This window comes from Colobus angolensis, unplaced genomic scaffold (genome assembly GCF_000951035.1).
Source record: "Colobus angolensis palliatus isolate OR3802 unplaced genomic scaffold, Cang.pa_1.0 Scaffold59, whole genome shotgun sequence".
In the NCBI taxonomy this organism is placed as follows: domain Eukaryota; kingdom Metazoa; phylum Chordata; class Mammalia; order Primates; family Cercopithecidae; genus Colobus; species Colobus angolensis.
The window spans coordinates 497915-521662 of record NW_012119487.1 but is presented as its reverse complement, the minus strand read 5'-3'; the positions used below and the strand labels follow the sequence as shown (position 1 = coordinate 521662).

Below are 23748 nucleotides of genomic sequence, written 5' to 3'. Positions count from 1 at the left end.
CCGGGCGACAGAGCGAGACTCCACCTCAAAAAAAAAAAAAAAATCCTCTACCTTCCCCAACTTCAGTTGAAGGGAGCGTCTGTGTATTTTTTAAATGTACAGTATAGAACATACAATCTGACAACTGATACTGCTGGGATTTGCTGATAATGTGAAACTTAAAATTGAACAAGTTAAAATTTTAACAAGAAAATTACAATAATAATTACCTTTATTATAAAGTTACAGATTTTATTTTTATATCCCAGAAATGTGTTCTGTGATAGTGATTTTGATTTGAGTCTCAGCTTGAGTTGAAATTGCTTAGCATTTAACTAAAATATATATTTGGTCTACCTCTTAGTTTTTGTGATCACCTTAATAGTGCTATTACCCTACATCCCTCTAACTCCTTTTTAGACCGCTGTAACCAAATGTGTTTAAAGATATGACAGAGGAATTTAAAACCAAGAACTCTAACGATGACATGAAATATCTGAAGCCCTTTATTTTCTATCCATGCTATCATTTCTGCTGTCCATAAAGCAATACACTAATCAGTAGTAGCTGCACCCTATGGGACAAGTAGAAGATGGAGAAGTTCTGCTGTAGCTTACAGTAATTTGCCTATTTGTCCTTCAAAATCATTCACCAAGAACTTTCTCTCTGACAAGTGTTACAGATACACCTGTCAGTGAATAACCTAATCTTGCTCCATAGGAGTTTATGATCAAAACAAGAAGCATTTAAAGAGCTAATTACAACTAAATAAGATCATTAATTTGTGGTTGGAACAAAAATTAAATTCAATTCTGATATTTGTTTTCTGTAGTAAACCATTTTAGCAGCTAAAATAATACTTAATAGTGCTTTCCCCCTAGTGTTATCTAGACTAAAAGATACAGCAAAATATGTCATTTTATGCTAACTACCTGTCATTAGTGCCACAAATGCAGTTGACTCTTGAACAACACAGGTGTTAGGGGACCAATCCCCCTACACAGTTGAAAATCCATGTATAACTTTTAACTCCCCCAAAACATAAACTAATAGTCTACTGTTAACTGGAAGCCTTACTAATAGCATAAACAGTTGATTAAAACATATTTTGTATATGTATTATATACTGTATTCTCACAATAAAGTAAGCTAGAGAAAGGAATATTTTAAAGAAAACCATAAGGAAGAGAAAATATATTTACTATTCACCAAGTGGAAGTGAATCATCATAAAGATCTTCATCCTTGTTGTCTTCACATTGAGTAGGCTGAGGAGGAGAAAGAAGAGGAGAGCTTGGTTTTGCTGTCTCAAGGATGGCAGAGGTGGAACAAAAATCCATGTATAAGTGGACCTGTGCAATTCAAATCCATTGTGTTCCAAGGTCAAATGTAATTACAGTCACAAGAACTCTTTGGAAACTGAAGTCTTACTGCTTGCTTAAATTCTGGCAATATTTATGTAATAAGAATTTATGAAATTTGAACTTTTCTAGTGTTTGCCATTGCCATTAGTAATCGATAATACAAACACAGACTTCTTTATGTATGTAATTGCTTTTCGTTGGCTATTATATAAAATAATTCTGAACAGGTATTTTTAATGCTTCCTCTGACCCAGTGAAGGCCCCCCAAAATTCTCAAGAGATAAAAATATTGCTGTCTGAGTGCCAAGTGAGTTAGCTTATATAATAACAGTTAACTGTTTGTTTTCAACAGGAATATGATGAAGAATGGGCTAAGAAAATTCAGAGTGAAAAGTTTCGCTGGCATAACTCCCAGTGGCTGGAGATGGTAGAGAGTCGTCAGATGGACGAGAGTGAGCAGTACTTGTATGGTGATGATCGAATTGAGCCATACATTCATGAAGGAGATATTCTCGAAAGACCTGACCTTTTCTACAACTCAGGTGATAACCAAAGGGAAAATAAACAGTTTATATGCTATGAATAGAGATTTTAGTCTGCCAGCCTTGCACATTCCCAAGTTTAATAAGCACTTCTTTTACTTTATGAATGGTCTTCTGCTAATGATTTTAGATGTAACATCTATATATAAAAAGCAAACCTATTAACTTACCAGTTTTTTCCAAGTTAGCCTTTAATGGAATCTCCATAAAAGGCTGTAGCCAGGAAAATTAATTGTTCTTAGAAGTTTATTACTTGCTAGAATGTGTAACTTAAATGGACAACTTCAAGATTTCTGACTTCTGTTCAAAAATGTAATATTCATTTTTCTTCTGCATTTATTAAATGCATAATTTATTCATCTTTTTTTTTCCAAGGTATTTAATCTTAACAGTTTAATTTTGCCATGGTTTTGCTTTAGTTTCAAACTACCAAGCTCTATATGGCAACTTTGGGGAAGATTTAGATACTTTAGAGCAATTGTTTATTCTTTCTAAACTATGCTAATGTTTTCAAGGTAAAATTTAATATTTACGTAAATCTTACATGTATTATAACCTTTTTGATTCTGCATTACTACCTTTTTCCAAAGATGAGTTTGACACAAAGATTGGTAAGTTTTTGCATATTCTAGCTTCCACTATTTTGTACTGTTGCCAATATTAATATTACTTCATTGAAGTCATTTAGTTGAGAAGGAAAGGATTTCTATAATAACTAAGATCTCTAGTAAGTTCAAGATAAAAATCATTAAAGTGATTATATCTGAATTAGTGACTCACTTTTTTTTACCATGTATTTCTACTATGCATTTAGTGTTCTCAATATATGTTCTCTAAATATTTTGTGTATTATCTCATTTTATCTGAACAATTTGATCAATGATTGGATGATTATGTAAATTACTATTACATCTGATCACTGTACTCACATTAATAATACCACTCACATTTTCATTCATGTGTTTTCTTAATTGTGTATTGTGCAGATTTTCCATAGATATTATGTATTATTTTTGTATTTGGTATAGATATTTAAATCATGGAAAACTTATGCTTTACTCTGAAAATCAAATAGATTTCTTCCTAACTGAACTTTACAGTAGTTATGAAATGTTGCTTTGTGTTTCAAACCAGATGGAGTAGATCATTAATTTCAACCAAACAGAATTTCTTAGTTCAGTAATGGCAAACAGCTGTTCCTTACATATTCAGTATTCATGAAGAAAGATGATGTAAAATATATATGATACGAACTTTTTTGTTAATAGAAATCAGAATATTCTTGGAATCAAGTTTCTTTCTTTGAAGGTTGATAGCTGCCTTTCATAATGAATCAATTACCAGTTTCCAAAACCAGATAAAGCTATTAACCACCTCAGTATTCATCATTGTTGTTTTAATACAATTAAAATTTCAGAACAGATTTCTAAAAAGTTATACCACATTTCCAAAAGTAAATTAACCTCTTAAAGTGAAAATCCTAAATATTTTTCTGATACTTTAAAATGTATAAGTTATGCTTTTGTGAGAAAACAGTTATGTATATTTTCACATACCAAAACTTAGAAACATTTAGTTTTTTTTTAATCTGTAGCCTAATGATATGATAGACATTTGACACTAGAAATTACATGCTGTGAGTCTAAAACTAAATTTCTTATAGCAAGCAATTTTTTTTAGTTTAGTAATTATTTTACATACATCATTTTCCATGGATAGTCCAGGGGCTAAATGAATCTCTGTAGCATTTCTTGATGTGTCTCATGGAAATCTAGATAGTATCAGCCTCCTTTCCTTTATTGTGTATGATTGTATCATCAAAAAACATCAGATAAATGTGTACTACTGCAGATTTGTTTGAATGCTTGAGCCATGTTTTTAAGCCTCTGGGTCTTCCTGAAAATTTAGGCTGTTTCTGATAAGAACAGCTTTAGCGGCTTTTCAGTCACAGAGGTTAAACTGAGTGGCTCGTAATTCCCTAGGTCTCATCTTTTACTTTAAAATGAAATGGCATCTGCTATTTTCTAGTCATTAGCATCACTCTCTGTATTTTTAGACTATTTAATAGTCAAATGTATATGATTCTCCCGTTTTAAAAAAAAATCTTAGTATTATCATGTGAAAATACAAAACTAGCATCTCCTTTAGTTATAGTATTTTTTCCTTAGTCTAAAATTATTGTGATTGTAGTCACTAATTAATGTCCTTTGCTATCATGAAAATGAAGCTGTTTGCTTTAGTACTTTTACCCATAGAGGAAATATTTTGTCATTTATAAAGCCATATTGCTACTATATATATCTAAATGACTTTTTATTTTTTAATTGTTCTTCATTAATTGTAGTGAATCTTACTCTTAGTATGCGAATATATTACTGGAATATGAAGCTGAAAATGGTTTGTTCTATCTCAGGAATATTGTAAAAACCATAGTTTTCATTTACCTATGTATTTCTGTGATGTGTCTTGTAAAGTATAGTCAAATAAATTATTAATAAGATTTATCATTTTACTTATTTTTCTCATATTCTACACTATTGACATCTATTTTCTCCCATACAGTCACAATTTCACCTTTAGTTCATATGATATGAATTTTATATTATTGTGCCCAATATTATATATTATTATAGTTTATATAATAAAAATATAATTTTGATATTATATTATATATTATTATATGTCCAATATTATATATATTACTGTGCCCAATATTATATTTTCATTTGACTTTCAGAAATAAAAAGAGGTCGGGCATGGTGGCTCACAGCTCTAATGCCAGCACTTTGGGAGGCCAAGGCGGGAGGGTTGCTTGAGGCCAGGAGTTCAAGACTAGCCTGGTCAATGTAGTGAGACTTCGTCTCTACCAAAAAAAGGAAAAGAAAAAGAAATTACCCAGGCATAGTGGCATGTGCCTGTAGTCCCACCTACTCAGAAGGCTGAGGTGAGGGGATTACTTGAGTCTTAACAACTCTGGATTGTAATGAGCTGTGCCAATCATGTGTCCCCACTAAGTTCAGCATCAGTACGGTGACCTCCTGGGAGTTGGAGACTACCAGATTGCCTAAGGAAGGGTGATCTGGCCCAGATCCAAAAAGGATTAAGTCAAACCCCCCAGGCTGACCTGAGATCATGCCTGTGAACAGCCACTGCACTCCAACCTGGGCCAATTATTAATAGCAAGACCCTGTCTCTTTAAGAAAAAACTTGGCCAGGCACGGTGGCTCATGCTTGTAATCCCAGCACTTTGGGTGGCCAAGGCAAGTGGATCACTTGAGGTCAGGAGTTCGAGACCAGCCTAGCCAACATGGTGAAACCCCGGCTCTACTGAAAATACAAAAATTAGCCAGATGTGGTAGCCAGGCGTGGTAGCACACGCCTGTAATCCTAGCTACTCGGGAGGCTGAGACGAGAATCGCTTAACCCAAGAGGCAGAGGTTGCAGTGCGGCAAGATCGCGCCACTACACACCAGCCTGGAAACAAAGCGAGACTCCATCTCCAAAAGAAAAAAGAAAAAGAATTAAACAAAAAAAAAAAAAAAAAACTGTATTTCAGTAAGAATATATGATATACAAGATAATATATAAGAAGGTATTGAGTTTTTGTATTTTGTTAATTCACAATGTTTATAAGCCAGTTTTTTAAAACTGGCTTTCAGAAATCAGAAGGTTGATAAATTACCTGTGTTGACAACAAATTTGCTTTGGTTTCATCACTGTTCTAGTACATGCTCTGTTTTGTTCATAACTGTCTTTATCATCTTACTTGGGGCATCTCAGAAAGGTGTACTTTATAACTGTGGTCTAAAAGGTTTTATACAATTGAGTAATGTAAATGTGTATAATACTCTATAGCTTAGAGGGTTATGGTGTATATCATCTGTTTCCTGTTTGTTCTCTGGTCATTTAAATGTTACATGAAATACTTTAGTTCCTTGTTAGTATCTTTGAAACAACAAGTTGAGAGTAGGAATTTAAGACACTCCTAGATTTATTTGGAGAAGAAATAAGAAGCTGTGATTCTTTTTTAATATTTCCCTAAAGGAATTAATTTTGGTGGAACAATGTTAAGAAAAAATAGATATTTTCAAAGAAGTTGAGGTGCTTGAGATGAGAGGCTTTAATGGAATTTTTATACCTCATTCTAGTAAAGAAAGATTACTCATATGTCAGAGCTGCCTAACTTTTGTCAAGCCTTAAAGGGCACTGTAGAAGCTGCAGCTTACTGAATCAACCACAGTGTCCTAGGAAAATTAAAAATGAAATTGGGCACTGTAGCTCACACCTACACTCCCAGCACTTTGGGAGGCTGAGGCAAAAGGGATCTCTTGAGGCCAGAAGTTCAAGACCAACCAGGGCAATACCCGGTCTCTAAAACAATTTTTAAAAATTAACCGGATGTTTGAGGCTGCAGTGAGCTGTGATTGTACCACTGCACTCCAACCTGTGCAACAGAGCAAGACCCTGTCTGTGTCACAAAAAAAAAAAAAAACTTAGAAGTATAAATTTACTCTTTTTACTCACATAAGAGTAGACTTATTATATTATTGGACTAGTTGTATTCTGAGTTTATAAAATTTCTGGCTGAATCTTTAAAGTACAAAATTTTTAATTTGATCTCTATTTGATGATTGCTCATTTTCTAGTGCCCTGTATTCTGTTTATCCTTTTGCTACTCATTGTTCCCTTTGAAGACAATAGGCATTCTGAATCAAAAATAAGATGTTGAGAATTTGGTCAGATTTTTACTTAATTTCTGCCTAACCTGGATCACTTCACTATGTCGTACTTTATATAGCTTTTTACATAATTCATGTATCTTTTCATTTGTCTTTATTTATATCTGAAATATTTCTTAGTGTTAAATTCTTTTATTTTAATTGGCATGCCAAATATCTCTGTGTGTATTTTCCACGTGTGGCATATAATTTATTTTGGCATTTTACTTAGCTTTGTTCCTCTAAAATTGGCAGGTTTCTTAAACTCTGATTCTCAATTCTTTGGTTTTAATTTAACAGAGGAACTTGTTGATTTTTATGTTCTTAACCTTGTTAGTTTTAGCCACTTTCACAAAATCCTAGACATTTTTAAAAAGTTTACCATATAAAATCACAAATTTTTATATGTGATTTTTTTTACATTGCTTTACTGTCAATCTGTGGTGTCTTGTCATTTTCCATGATTTCTTTTTTTTTATAACTTTTCAGTGTTTAGCTGGTCTTTTTGATTTATAGAAACTTTAACTTCTAGTGCACATAAAAACTGGATTAAATATTACTGACACTTTCAGTAGAAACTCAAGCAATCTCGTATTTTAAAGTTAGTAAATAGGACAAATACCAAAGGCATCCATTAACAATTTGACAATTAAATAATAATATGTCATTAATATATGATGTGTAACAAATGGATATATGTATCAGATGAGTAGTATGGGAGTCTTATGGAAATACAAATTACCCCACTTAATTCGTTTGCCAACTCTGTTACTTAGTTTTACCATTCACTCAATTTTTAAGACCCTTACTCCTCAAACAGATTTCGTCATTTAACTCTTACCTACCTGTCTTTCCAGACTCAAATCTGTTACACTTCTGCCTCCTCCCCTCCCAAGTAGAATTTTCTGACCCCTCTATAGCTTTTACTGCCTCCACACTCATTTGGTACTTATATCCATTCCTTCTGTATATCATTTATTATAAATTACATTTTTAATTGCATCTTAAGTGTTTGTCTTATATTTCACTTAAACTAAAATTCTTAAAAACAGAGGTTATGTATTGTAAAATTATATATTTCCCACAGGGCCTAGCACAGTATTATGTATGTGCTAAGTATAAAATTTGGTGATTGAATAATTCGCCTATGTTGTGTGCCAAATGTATAAACAATGTGGTGGGTATGACCTAGCTAACATTTATCTGCAGGCCACTCAACAGCCCAGCATACTTTCAGAAAAGGAAACTTTGAAAGGCCTCAAAGCTATCCAAATAGTTATTACAAAAGCAATATACTAATGTATTTGTTCTATGCATTGAACAACTCTGCAGCCATCACTTAAATCTTTTTTTCCTCAGATTCTTTTTATTCTTAACTTATTCATAATTCTATCAAAAATAGGTTATCTAGATTCTTAGATTGGAACAAATGAGAAAGTAGCATAACTATAATCAGGAAAATGTCTTAACAAATACTTAAATTTAGGGAAAGAAGCACTTTATAAGCAAAGAAAAATAACTCAAAAAGCATACGAGTATAGAGCTATTTAGTATGGGTAATCAAGTATGTCTCATAACCCTAGGGACTGTACAATATTTAGTATTTATAATGAATATTGAATAATCAAGAAATATTTATGTGTAGTATATCCTTTTAAGAATATAAGGAGTGTAAACTATATGAAGATTTCTAATGTAACTTTGTGCATGTATTTTAATGTTTGGCACTTAAACTGTCAAGTATTGCTTATTTAGAAATTCACTTATTTGGTATATCTGATTCCCTAATCATGCTATACGAATAAAGCTGTGAAATACAATAAAGTATTACCTTTCACCAGTACCAAACTATTTAATACCTCCTTGCCTATATTTGTTTTGTTTCCTTAGCCTGAACCATCCTTACTGTCTGTCCCCACCTTGCTTCCCTTCCTTATCTTTTTCTGTCTTTCTTCTCCATAGAAGACCATAAGCCTGCTTGAAGGCAGAGACTAATTCCTCTCTGTACTCGTATAGTACCAAATACATAGTAGATGCTCAGTGAATGTTCAGTTATTGTGCTGCATTATTGTGAACCAGTACTTAAAGTACATATGGTCGTCTGTTCACACTCCCGGAGAGAACAACATGTCATGCTAACATTTTTCTTTATAGATTAAAAATACAAGTTATTTTCATATTGTATTGCTTGATAGACTGGTTTTTCCTTCACATGTGTTTTACCGGCTACCATTTTTTTTCTTTCTAGATGGATTAATTGCCTCTGAAGGAGCCATAAGTCCCGATTTCTTCAATGATTACCACCTTCAAAATGGAGATGTTGTTGGGCAGCATTCATTTCCTGGCAGGTAAAGTTTTCCAAGAAAAATCTAATGTGTGGGATCTGTTGCGTTTGGAAAGCTAAAATTCTCTTCGCTCTCCATTTCTCTTCTTTTTCATTAAGAGGGGAAAAAAACCCTCAATCTTTTCAAGGACTTGTTTGTTTGATTTTAAAGTAACTTATGAAGTCACATTTTCTGTATTTAAAAAACGGAGATCACAAGGCCGGACGTGGTGGCTTACGCCTGTAATCCCAGCACTTTGGGAGACCAAGACGGGCGGATCACGAGGTCAGGAAATCGAGACCATCCTGGTCAACACTATGAAACCCCGTCTCTACTAAAAGTACAAAAAATTAGCCGGGCATGGTGGCGGGCGCCTGTAGTCCCAGCTGCTCGGGGAGGCTGAGGCAGGAGAATGGCGTGAACCTGGGAGGCGGAGCTTGCAGTGAGCTGAGATCGCACCACTGCACTCCAGCCTGGGCGACAGAGCGAGACTCCGTCTCAAAAAGAAAAGGGAGCTCACAGATCTAAAAGAAAACGTGCTCTTCAAGTTGTAAAATATAGATTGTCTGTTGACACAAACAATACTTTTTCCTAATTAACGAATGCAGATTGTTTCTGAGTGTTTTCCAAAGCCATTAAAATATAAAATGAGGGCCGGGCGCGGTGGCTCAAGCCTGTAATCCCAGCACTTTGGGAGGCCGAGACGGGCGGATCACGAGGTCAGGAGATCGAGACCATCCTGGCTAACACAGTGAAACCCCGTCTCTACTAAAAATACAAAAACTAGCTGGGCGAGGTGGCGGGCGCCTGTAGTCCCAGCTACTCGGAGGCTGAGTCAGGAGAATGGTGTGAACCCGGGAGGCGGAGCTTGCAGATCCGGCCACTGCACTCCAGCCTGGGCGACAGAGCGAGACTCCGCCTCAAAAACAACAACAACAACAACAACAAAAATATATATATATATATATAAAATGAGAACACAAGACATGTATTTTAACAATTACCAAAGACATCGCTGATTTTTAAAAGTTGGTGCTTTTATTAAATTGAAGACTTTTCCTCCCTAGATGGTATTTGCATAAAATATTTAAGAGGAAAAAAAAGGCCAGTATTGTTTTGCAATTATAATAAAGTTCCCCACAGCATATATCCAGCTTTATTACATAATGATATAATAGATTTTTAAAATCTCACCAGAAAGTATAAATAATATTTACCTCTTCATATCATTCCTAGAGGTGTAATATTTTAATTAAGGCTGACAGTTGACATTTCACATTAAGCTAGTCCAGTGAACAGATAGTGTTATTTTCCCTTAAGCCTATTAATTTTTTCATTAAATTATTAATTTATTTTTTCTTCTTAAATTCTACTTTTCATTAGGATAAGCTTATTCTGTATGTAAGATATGTTCATGTATTTTTTTAAATGAACAATACAGTTGCGACCAATGTGCGATAACTCTTAATGATCACTTGTAATGCTATTTTAATCTAATACTAATTATAATTTCAACCATTATCGATTATCCATTGTATATAATGTGTTTTACAAGTATTCATCTTATTTATTTTAACTTGCACAGCAACATTTTAAAACCAGTATTATTATATCTGTTTTACTGATGAAGAAATCACAGCTCTAAAAATTCAAGGTTAACTGACAAATTCACACAAGTAGGATGATGGAGCAAAAATTTGAACTCAGGTATATATGTCACCAAAGTTTATGTTCTTTCCAGTATAACATGCTGTCTCATTCGGAGGAAACAAAACATACTGTAGTGATTTTTAAGCTCTTTTGATCACAACCCACATTAAAAGAAATACCTTTCATATTTGAACTTAATGCATACATACATATTTGTTTACATACATGTATCTACCTATATATGTAAATGTTTTACATATATGTATCTACCTATATATATGTGTAAAACAAAACTTGCTTAAAGTGGTACTCTACCTGTAATACACAATGATATTTTATTATATTCCATTTCCTGTTTTCAATGCAAATTGCAACCCACTAAATTGATTTTACAACTTACTGATGGTCATGACCCAAAGTTTAAAAGCATGGTGGAAAATCATAGCAGTATTATATGAAATATAATAACCTTATGTGTAGTTCAGTGTTCTGTAGTGTAGTTTAAATAGTAGCCCTTTAAAAATTGTTTCATCTGTGTACTAGACTGTCACAGTAAGAAACACCTTGCCTTAGGAAATAAAAGCTAAACATGGTTAAATACTAGAAAGCATATAGCTTTTGATTACTTCTGATGCTTCTGGCTTTATTAGCTATAATTATTTAAATAGAGGCTCTGTTTAATCATTATAAATACTGTATCAGGTGGCAATTTACTGTACAAATGTTTTCTGAAACAATTGGGAAAGGAGAAATGATTTAGATATGTGATCTTAATATTTATATTGAAACACTTTGCTTATAGCGTTTATAAGATTATTCTGCCATTTATGTTTTACTTTTAGCAAAACATTATTTTTGTATCTCCTGCAGATACTGTGAATCTACAAAAAACCAACTGCTATAAATCATGCATTACTTATTTGAGAAAGACTTGCTTTTATTTTTTTATTTAATTATGTGACTTTTTAAAAACTAAACATTTTCACTAAAATATAGAAAACAATCCTTTTTTGCTCAATTCAGCAAAATCTCTAATTTCCAGTATTCAAAAATGCTTACTTTCTAAAATAATAAAAGTTTTGAGAGAGATAAATGTATTCTACAAGTTATGTACTGGGTCCAAAGATTTCAGGATTTTATTCCTCCATTCTGTTAATAAGATTTTTTTAAATGACTTTGGGAAAATCCTTTTACCTTTGTACCTTTACTTTCTTTTTAAAAGTAAAAATACTTAAGTAGCTTCTTTTACTTTACAAAAGACACAGCCCAGTAATGTTGACTTAAAAGATTAGTTAATAAAACTTACTACACAGACTATTTTTCAAATCAAAAGAATGATACAATTTTTATAATTATTTTCATTTGAGAATTGTTTGCCCTTTAGAAAGAACTTCCCCTGAGAAAGTTAAGACTTTCATCTCTTGTCTTTTGTAATTGTTAAGGCCTTAAATCACATTTAACTATATCACTTTTTTCATATTTAGAAGAAATAATTCACAATGAATTTTCTCAAATTTTGTGGTAGGTAACAGAACAAACGAGAAGGGACCCTAAACTGTATCAGCAGAGCCACAGACGGATTACACAATATAGCCAAAGATTCATAGTTTTCTTTTTCTTACTCTGTTTTACTGACTTACTTTGGAATCATTTGCTTTTTTGCTTTGATTCAATCATTTGTGGTTGGTTAAGATTCTCCTTTTAATAGGACCTCTAAGCTCTTTTGTAACAGTAACCATGGATCTGAAAGTGTGGCATTTTTTCAATTCAAAGATTTAAGTATTTTAAATCTTTACATAATTATTCACATATTTCAATATGATAATTTTGCTGCATAATGTGAAATTTTAAACTATGGCTACATTTCAGCTCCTGATATCCTATAGGTGAATTTAAATCTCATTAAATAATAGTCATTCAAAAATATTTTTTGAAATTTTTCATTTTAACTGATTTTAAGCAAAATAGGAATCTTTTTCAAGAAATGTAAGTTAACTAAAGAGAAGTTGTTGAACTCCTATTCTTCATTTCTACTGTAAAGATGAAAATAAGCAGACTTAATGGACAACATGAAGAATTTGTGTTACCTGTGATAGAATAATAGATTAATTGATCTTTACACATTGAAAAAGCTGATTCTCTAAGTATCTTAAAAAGAGGAAGTGTTATCTATTTGGAGTTGCTGGGTTTTTTCCTTTAAATCAGGGAAATGATCCAGATGATTTATAAATTCTTTCCCTGTTTCTTCTTCATATGTCTTTGATAAATAAGCACTGTCAAGTTATCTGGAGAAAGAATAATACTTGATTAATGTATAAAAGGTGAACTTTTATCATTACCATTGTTTGTAATGATTTGAGTATAACAATATGCGGGATAAAACATGAAACAATATGACAGTGCCAAGTGGCATACTCTTCAGCCAGTTCTCATGGCTTTGCATTCTCTGTTTTCTTAATATTTCAGTTTGAGTGGATTCATGTAATAAATAATAAATTGCTAATTTGTATGACACAAGGGTTTTTTTAATTGTTTAAAGAAAAATTATTTCTTCATAAAATGACAAGGTTCAGTAATAGGATGAATGTATTAAAATCTGAGAAACTAAGCCAGATTTAGAGAAGAATTTAAATAGTTCAAATTGGTGTTTTTCTTAAAATCCACATGGGGGTCCTTCTTAATCTGAATATATGCATTTTTGTAAGATAGCAAGGCAGTTTAATAGGCAACAGTGAAAACAGTTAAACTTATCTATCTCATTCTATAAGAAGACTGGATGTTTGATAAAATAGATATTGGCAATTGGTCTGTGAATCCTGGGTTTTAGACATGTGTCACTATCAGTTTGAACCTCTTGGCGCCAGGATTTCCCAACATTTAGAGCAAAATGCATTAGGGCTCTAAGGCATTAGCTATGGAGTTGCCAATCCCAGAGCATCAAATGTAAATCTTCTCCTCCCAAAATCTGAACTGGTGTTAGAAAGTAAAGTGGAACTTGCTTTTGAAGCTAATTAAAAATAATAGGAGCAAGACTAGATTTTTTTCCAGTTATGTATACCATGTATCTGCACCATACTTTTGGACCATTTTTTTATTATAACTTTTACTTTTCAAGACTAACAAGAACCGCATGTTAAGGGTATTTTTAAACTGCTTCCAGCTTTTACAAATCAGTTTTTGTTGCAGTAAAAATGGTTCATTCTTCTTTTATAGGAATCCAATTTTCATAAACTGGAAAAAAAATTGCAGACTGCTTAGGTTTCCTTGGGGCTTTGAAAAATATTTTTCAGAGAGCCTGGAGTTCTTCTTTGTGGTTGGCACAGTGATGTCATTTACTGACCATTTCAATGGTGTCAAAGACAAACTAGATGTGTGCATTATCTGAGCCATCTGACTCTTACACTTTAATTTTCTATGTGTGTGTTATAGCCTGCCTATTTTTTCTTTTCTTAGGGTACCGTAGTATTACCTTTTTTATGCATTATATGTATTTTATATTACATGTACATATGCCTTCTATTTTGGTCTCTTTTTTTTCAAATATTAAATCACAGTTGAATATTAGTTGTACTTTAAAAAATCATACTGAGGAGAACTAACAAATTATTTCTTTAAAATGTAAGAAATAATCTTTTACCCAAATTTTTAAATGTATGATTTTTTAATTCTAGAATTCTACATATAAAAAAATTAGACTTATTTGTTTAGCTGTAAGGCTGCCTTAATTATACTCAGCTATTTAGTTTACTGTTTTTTCCCTTGAGAAAGCAACCTCAAAATTATATATTCTCTGTCTAAAAGGCATTGTACAGTGTTTACAGAACTACATATTCCTAGAACTATATATTATGAGTTTGTTTCAAAGCAGTTATTCAAAAGAGAAACTAAGTTGTCTATTTTACAGCCCTTAATTTGGCTAAGCAAAAAATTCTTTTATATTGAGAGGAAAGTAAATATGCCTGCAAAATTCCTTCTTTGATAAGTCCTTTATCAATTTTTAATTAATAACCCAAACTCATTTGTTCTAATAACTTAAGTTCTAATGATCTTCCTTACTGTGGCCATAGCGTAGCAATTAGATGGAAGGATCAAAAAAGTGAAAAGAACCTCTCAGAAGCACATTCTTTGATAGATATTGACACCAACCATTTGTTCAGCATTGTAAGAACTAACCTAATTGCTAAAAACCTATAAAATCTTTTTAAAGTAATCATTGACTAAAATACTGCTTCATTTAATGTGTTATTACTTTTTTTTTACCAAAGATGATCATAGTTTTTCTGTTATTTATGAATTTCTTATTACTTTTTCTCAGCAGAAAACATGCTTCATGAAGCCTTTCAAAAAAACTGACTTAGCGATTTTTCTAGACATGGTGGTTACAAAATAAAGCAGACAGATAACATTTTCACCTATCAATTGCCAAATAATTTCTAATGCTATAATACCCACACATCAGAGCAAAACAGTACTCCTAAACACCTCTTGCAGGATTTAAGTTAATAAAACCTTTATGAAAGGCAAGATGATAAAGAACAAGAACCTTAAATTGTTTACTTCCTTTTATTCTATAACTTTATTTCTAAGAATTTGTCCTTATGAAATAATCAGAGATAAAGACTGATAATTAATTATGTGTCAAAGAAAATTGATAATTGAGGGTAGTGAAATAAACATTTTTACAACATTATTTTTGTGCCATGAGATTTTTGTCTACATATTAGATTATATTATTACACTGGTACTCTAAGTAAACTTTATATGTGAATGTCAACATAAGTCAAAATAGATACATTTAGCAATAAATATTCACCTTTCATAAACTTCTTGACTTTTTAAAGGATTTACCACAGTGAACTTTTAATTTTCCTCTTCCTTATTAAAAATGTTTTTTATAAAAATTTTATTCATATATGATGTTTTGATAGCATAAAATTGGATACATCACTGCTACATCTGTAATTCTAGTAACTGATAGTAGACAGTATGGTTAAGAATATTTGCTCAATCTATTTATATTGATTTTCATGTATTAAAACATTATAACAGATTTGTTTACTTAATATGTAAACATTTTAAGATGAGTCTATTATGAAACATAGTATTAAAAAAAAGTCATTAAAGGCAAGGCACTGTCATACGTTTTATTTACACTTTGTTCTTGACATGCACATTTGTGTAGGTCCCTAATTGTTCTTAACTGAATTTAGGTTGGGATATTTGCGAGAGTTGCTTCTCAATGTAAATAGAATTTTAAGTCATGATTTAAACATACTCAGTAGAACCTCTTTATAGCAACAGTAAGGCTGGATAATAATACAGTGTCCTGTTTACTTCTAAAAGTTGCTCTGATTTGGGCATGGTATATGATTTGATCTAAAAATACTCAGATCTGTGCAAATTTTTGTAATAATTGTATTCAGTTTTCTAAATGACATTATTTTCAATAAATGTAAGCATCTATTTCAAGCCAAGTAATAAATGACATCGGTAGGTAAAACCAATAGAAATAATTTTAAGTTATTTCCACCTTCTTCAGTATTAATGAAGCAGAAGTGTACAGTAAAATTTTTCGAGCAAAACCATAAGAAATAGTATTATATGACAAGCAAAATTATTCCTAAGATAATAAAGTGGTCATTTTACTCTTAAACTTGTGGGATGGTAAAAACAGGAGAACAAGAGTGCAATAGTTATGTCACAGCATAGTTCTAATTAATGAGAAAAAAAGCAAATAAAAAATTTTTATACTACAAGAGTTTTGATCTTACATAATCTTTACATGAAATCCCTTTTTTATTTCTGTATACTTTCATAGCAGCTGTCCCAATTACTTTTTTAGTTAAGAAGGTGGAATACCTTAGGAGCCTTCTAAAATATTCAAATAATAAAATGTTTAAGCCTTTTTACTCTAAGTATATGAAGACTAATAACTTACATTTATCTCGCATTTAAATCTTCATGTATCTTATTTGATCATCAAAAAGTTTGTGAGGTTATAGGGCAAAGAGTAATATTGTCCCTATTTTCACAATGTGAAAATTAAAGTTCAGAGATTTTTAAGAAATAGCCTAAAACCAGGTAGCTAATAGTGAAGCCTTTAAGTTTGGTAAGAGTCAACACTCTTACTATTACATCATTATTGCCTCCAGATGACAAGGAGATATATTAGTCTTATCAGTGAACTGTACTTTAGAAAGTTTAAAATAAATGTTATTAAAATTCAGAGTAAGACATGTAGGTTTTGTTGTGCAACACGACATACTGTTTACTTAGTTTGATTTAATACATTTGACATGGTTTACTGCAAATCGGTGATTCAGATTTGCTTGGAAGTGAGCTGCTAAGGGTTTATTAACACATTAAGTAATTAGTTCACTACCTTTAAATTATCTTAAATAGTTCAATAAATTCTCTACAGATTAAATCCAGTTGTATAAAAAATGGGAATGAAATAAGTGGGATATTCTCAGTCTAGAAGGGTAAATGCCTCTTAAAAAATCATTTATTCAGCTAATTAAGCAGTTTAAATTTTTGCATACATGATGGTATTCTTTTAAAAATGCTCATAAATGAATCCTCATGGGCTTGTTGTATATTAGTCTGATTTCTCTTATTTGTTTAGACTTCTTAGAGCGACAGCTTCTTTCTAGTATTGAAAAGGCAAGGAAATTCAGTTCTGCTACTTGGACACTAATGATTTGCATTTCCCAAGGAGAATTGAATTACGTTTTATTAGTAAATTGGGCCTATAACCTTTAAGGGCAGATTTTATTAGATTATCACACATCGGCATTAGTAAATTGTAAATGTAACTGAAATATAGACATAGGAGCCACAAATCAAGGCTTAGAATCCTGGAAACTTAAGAAGATGTTTTATCCTAGAGAAATTATAATCCTGAGTTGAAAAAATATTTCAAATGGTTAGCTTTCTTTTGAAAATTTAGAAACAAGAGAAGTTGGTGACAGAACTACCCTCTTCAAGTTAGTGTTCAATTTAATTCTGCTAATCTAAGCAAAAATTTTGAAGGCATGGACGTTAGCTATATAGAAGGCCCAAAGGTGCTCCCAAATAAAACCAAATTTATTGTGACTTTATAAGTGATGGTGGCAGTGGCCCATCTGGAGCAGCTGCTGCAGGGATGCCAGCTGCAGTTGGGGAGGCACAGCTGACATTGCGAGCTACACAGAGCCGTGAGGCTGGGAAGAGGCAGGAGTCCTGCCCCCTGCCAAGTTGTCAGGCCAGGAGCCCTTCACTCCTGGGTGCAGCTGCAGCCACCCAGCCACAGCTTGAGACCAGGTCATCCCAGTGCTCCTGGGGGTCCGGAGAAGGCCCCCTGCCCCTGCAGTTTCGGAAGTGCCTGCTTCCGCTCCCTGGCCTCTCCCTGCTGCCAGCACCTACTCCAACTTTGCAGGAAAGTTGAAGCCAAGCCCAGGCACTGTCATGATCTGGCTGGGTGTGCCTGCACTTGGAGCAGCCCTGACACACTAGCACCCTCCCGCCTCCCCCCAACCCCAGCTCCCTCTGAAGCTTTAGGTACCTACAAGCTCAGGGAGGGAGGCCAGGGGGTGCTGAAGGTGGCTCAGTATGGGCTGCCTGGGCGCAGTGGATGGCATGTTGATGGCAACAGGCAGGCTCCTAGACAAAAAGAGGTGAGTCCCCATTGAAACCCCACCTTCTAGCCAGGGATGGCCTGAACCTGGGGACCAGGCTGCTGGTTCCAGGTGGAGTCTTCCACCCAAAGTGAGAACTTGTACTTTTTCTGGCCCTGTCCATGGCCAGCCATGGACAAATCAGCATGCACTTCCTCCCTTCTGAGCCTATAAAAACCCCAGGCTCAGCCAGACTCGTAGAGATGTGGGGATTACCTGCTTGCTATAAGGAGCTACCCACTGCAGATCTCCTCTCTGCTGAGAGCTAGACACTCATCAGGCCGCCTGCAGAAAGGAGCTGTGACTTTGGGTTTCCTGAGAGCTGTTCTGTCACTCAGTGGAGCTCCTCTTCCCCTTTGCTTATCCTCCAGTTGTCTACTTACCTCATTCTTCCTGGATGCGAAACAAGAACTTGGGACCTGAATGGCAGGACTCAAAGAGCTGTAACAAATGGGGCCGAAACACATCGCCCCCACTTGCCATGTTGCGGGAAACGAGAAGGAGAGAAGAGCTGTGGCTCTTCCAAGAGCCCAGACCTAGTTGCTCCTGAGCCAGGGCTGTGACACCCTCTGTGGGGCTCTGTGGTTCCCAGTTTCTCCAGGCTTCTGGGCACCTGAGTGTTCCCCTCATCCAGACGCAGTTGCTCAGAGCAGAAGCTGCGTGCATTACATCTGGTCCATCTGCAGCCTTGCACGGAGCCAGCACCTGTACCAGTGCCTGGAGCTGCGCACCCTGCCATAGCAGCCAGTCAGCCAGCATGCCTGATGTGTGTGGTGACCAGGCCCTGCATTCACTTACCCACACACCCCTCGCCACTCCACACCTGGCTAACCCATGGCTGGTGTGGGATGCAGGTTTGTAGCGCAAGCTAAGCACAGCCTACCTGGCGGAGTGGACAGAACGAGCTCAGGGAGAAGGTGCCGCCCAGCCACAATGGTTTCTGGGTGGTGAAGCAACACCCCAAGGATCCTGTGACACTAGGACTTTCACTTAGTAGAAGAAATTCAGCATAATTGAGTCTACAAATTTAAAAAAACATAACCTGAATATGACTGGAACCTTTAAAAATGTTAACACGTCAATTATGGTGTCGCTTTCTACAAGAAAAGATGACACGGAAGCTAATCCAGTTGTGTCTGGCAAGTTAATCATATCATCACTATTGAAGAGTGATTGTCTAGTGTTAAAGGTCATATACTTTTCACATGTATTAATTGCATTGTTGTTGGCTTTACAGGTAGAAATTAGTTGTAAATTTAAATGGAAAGGAAGAAAGTCTTTAAGCAAAGATGACTGCTCTTATGACATATTTGACCTAGGAAATGCTCTTATTTTTAAAAAAATGATTTTTCAGGGAATATAATGCAAATTACCATCATAAAGTCTTGCTCCTTCATATTATAATGAGAATAACAAAATTGTGTATAATTGGTTAATAAGCATCACTACCCCCTCCAAAAAAATAAGGGAGAGAAATACAGCATGTCATCTTTTATTTCCTTGAAATATGAATGTAATGATATTGAGCTTACTCCTTAACTCAAGGATATTTTCTAATTTAAGGTAGATTTAATCTAGCCTATTTGTGCTTCATTGATTTAACAATGTAATTTATTTGTGAACAGTTGTTAGATTTCTTATATTAGAAATATTAAACTAGATATTTTTTCTAAGGTATTTGTTTTTTAAGAAACAGCTAAAACCTAGGGCCTACACGTTTTCAAATGCAATTTTAAATGTAATATTAATTCCCATAATCTCCATATTGCCCATAGTCCTTACAGATGTGCTGTTACAAATAGCTTACTCCTCAGATATGAGCCATATGGGCTCTGTAAACTGATTTGCACTTACTCTGAATAGGAATTGTACAGATTGTAGATGAATTATTAAGTAAATTTATATTACCAAATAAATCTAAGAATAAAGTATTAAGCTGTATTAAATGAGAAAGGAATGTGCAAACGAAGACCTACCTGCGTTAATAAGTTTAGTGGTTACCTTCTTGGTTTCAACCAAAAGAAATTAGTTTTTTGTTGTTGTATTTTTAAAGGGGTGGGGGGCGTCTTTAAAACCGCTTACAGAAGTATCTAAGACAAAAACAAGGAAGTATAATGTTATAAACTCAGCCAATCCAAACCACTTGAACTGCTGTGACAGCTCATAAAACTGAGAGTAGTTTTTAACTGGGCTCTGTTTTACATTGCCAAAGTGAATTTTCCTTGCAGGAAGTAGCCAGAGGGTTTATTTAGTTTCCAGTCCATGGCTTTGATCTTTCTGTACTGTCACATCTCAGGTTACATAGCCCTTTTTCACTGCAGTAAATCTGCAGCAGTTAATGAGAATAAAATTTCCTCCTTCTTACTGATCACATGCTGTTGAATGCCAAACCACAGCCAACTGCGTATTTGCAGAATTTCAGCTACAATGTATGAAAACAGCGCAATCAGTTTAATCTTGTTATCTTTGCAATTCATTTTATTGGGCTTTCTTCCTTTTCAAGTGACCTACTTTATCCAGTCAAGTGGTTGCAGGCCAAACTTGGAAGAAAGATTTAAAATGTGAATAAACTAAGAGGAGAAGGTGTGCAGGAGGTGGGGCAGGGGAGGGCAAGTGGAAGTTCGTCTGCACTACCGTGAAGATTCCAAGACTCCATAAATTGAGTCTATTTTAATCCTTTTAAAAGACCAAGGCTTTTTTTCTTTTTTCTCAAATAAAATAAAATGGTTTGTTATTTCGTTATTTTGTATGTTTAGTTTCAACATAAGTTTGTACTTACTGGGTTTATTTAATGAGTCATAACATTATTTTTTCAGTTTTCGTTATAGAGAAGACACCACAGTACTTAAGGAAATTTAAGGGAATTTCAAGGATTTCAAAAAATTGAAGTTCCACTTTATAAGAGCTCTTCTTAGAGTAAAAATAACATCGTTGTTAACATACACTAAACCATCTTATCAAATGGGTCCTTACATACATAAAGGAAATATTATGAATATGTTGAATAAATCAATTGGAATTTCAAAATCTCATTTAAGCAAGCTGAATTTTATACATTAATATGTGCATTCTCATAGTAAAGTGCATAAAGAATCATATTTATTTTCTTTTTTGTTACAATGAAACCTTTCAGTTGAGGCATTAATGTGATTCAGTTAATACAGGTTAAATTTAATTTTTACTTGCACCTCTTATCTTTTCTACTGCTTTGATTTTGTGGTTGGCAACTGGAAGTTAGCAACTTCTTTGTCAAGAAATTCACCCTCGGGGCCATCTTGAGTGACAGTCATTGAATAAATACATTTTATTATATCTTTATATTAGGTCAAATTTACATATAGAAATATGGAATTTTATAAAATAAATTTAAAAAGGAAATCAGCTTATATTTTCCCAGAAGACTGAAGTTGCAGTTACTGTTTTAGCCATTTAATTTCACAGAAAAAAATTATTCCCATCCTCATAAAAATAAAAATGTTGAGATAGATCAAAAATACATAATACTCATGTATTGATTTAGATGACTATTGTAAAAGCAGTAACTAAAAGTGTATTGAGAACTCAGAAGACTGTTTTTGAATTGGGGACAGTAAAGTCAGATCTCCTGATAAAAAGAGGATCCACTTTTGGGGAAGTGCCTGTTGTTAGTTACCCCAATACAAGAGGAGGGTAAGAGGAGTGGTTTGAATATTTTAAAGGAAAGAGAGTGCAGCACTCACAGGGCCTTTTCAAAAGGTATTAGGTACAATGCTGGAATGTTGAACTTTCAAAATGTAGCTTATATTCTTAGAATTGTTTTCAAATAGACCTATGTCTACTTAAATTGTAACATAATAGTTTGCATGTGAAAAAAAGATGAAGGTGAAAACAGAATTTTAGACTTTATCTGAGGGCCTGTTCTACGGTTTGCTTCTTTGTTTCTTTGCAACTTTAAATCTGCCCAAAATTCTAACCTTGAAAGTCCACAGAAAGTTTCTGCATGAAGATTGTTTTCTTCAGTTTTTGTTGTTCTTTAAAATACACACATACACACACACACACACAAATCTTAAACAAGTGCAACTGCTCAAAAGAATTTGTTTTGGGGACATGAACAACCCAGTAAAGTTTTAAATGAAACTGCTAGAAAGGAGTAGAAACAATGCAGACTTCAGTGACATACACAATCTTTATTCTAATTGTGTTATTTTAAATGGTATTCTCTAAATCAGGGGTCCTCAGCTCCCGGGCCAGTACCTGTCCATGGCCTGTTGGGAACTGGGCCACACAGCAGGAGGTGAGCAGCAGGCCAGCAAACCTTACTGCCTAAGCTCCACCTCCTGACACATCAGCAGCGGCCTTAGATTCTCATAGGAGCACAAACCCTGTTGTGAACTCTGCACGCAAGGGGTCTAGGTTGCATGCTCCTTATGAGGATCTAACTAATGCTTGGTGATCTGAGGTGGAACAGTTTCATCCTAAAATTGTCTGTCCTCCCCCATCTATGGAAAAATTCTTCCACACAACCAGTACCTGGTGCCAAAAAGGTTGTGGGCTGCTACTCTAAATGGTTTCAGATCTATGTACAATATGAGATAGATGGACCAATAATGATGATGGCAATTATTGAAATTAGTGAGTGCCAGGCAGTATATGAATTGCTATTTATTACATCCCTTATCTAATTTACTCTTCACAACAGCTGAAGAAGGGAGACACTATTATTAAGAAAACTGAAGCATGTAGGTTTAAGCAACTTGCCCAAGGTTATCTTGCCACCACTCAATCAATAAACTATTCTTACGTTTGCCTATCTTTCTTCTGTTACAATGAAGGAAGTTTTTTCAAAATCCAGTCAACCCATTTTTATTCTAGACCCCATTCTTGTCTTTTCAAGGACTTCTTTTTGTCATCACTCTTTTCCCCTCTACTGGATCATTCCTGTCAGCGTACACAATCAGATATACATAAATCATAAATCAGCATAAACATAAATCAGAATCTACAAAGTTAAACTCTTTGGCCCCACATCATACTCCAATTACTGCCTGTTTCTCAATTCCCTTTATCCATAACTTCTCAAAAGACTTGCATGTGCTCTTCAACTTACCCAGTCTTGTCAGAATCACCAGTAGTCATCATATTGCCAAATCTAATGGACCATTCTCATCTTTACCTCTCAGCTGGTTTTGACACAGTTGACCAGGCCCCTGCTTTTTGAAACTCCTTTCTTTCAGCTCTCAAGACAGATACTCCATTTTTCTGATTTTCCTCCTGAGCCCTTTGTCATTCCTTCCCAGTGTTCTTTGCTGGCTATTCCTTCTGTTTTCCATATTTAAATGCTGGTTACTTCAGGGCTATATCCCTGTTCTCTATCCATACCCTATTTGGGGGGACCCTCTTTTCTAACTGCACCCACCACACCTAGGATTACATCCAGATCCATGGCTTTAAGTACCATTTGTAAACTTACATTTTTAGCTTAGACTTGTCCTTTCAGCACCATCCTTATTCCTTATGCTATCCAACTGAATGTTT

The 23748-nt window shown here is 34.2% G+C and overlaps 1 protein-coding gene across 5 annotated transcripts in view; it reads left to right on the top strand.

Annotated features, from left to right (window-relative positions):
* The window catches only part of KIFAP3 (kinesin-associated protein 3), a 161358-nt gene that overhangs the window by 119282 nt on the left and 18328 nt on the right, over positions 1–23748 (top strand). For all 5 annotated transcript variants that reach the window (XM_011962270.1, XM_011962271.1, XM_011962273.1 and 2 more), the window contains 2 exons: positions 1695–1884; positions 8851–8950. In XM_011962270.1, the coding sequence (XP_011817660.1) occupies positions 1695–1884; positions 8851–8950 (290 nt within the window). The remainder of the gene's footprint in view (positions 1–1694; positions 1885–8850; positions 8951–23748) is intronic.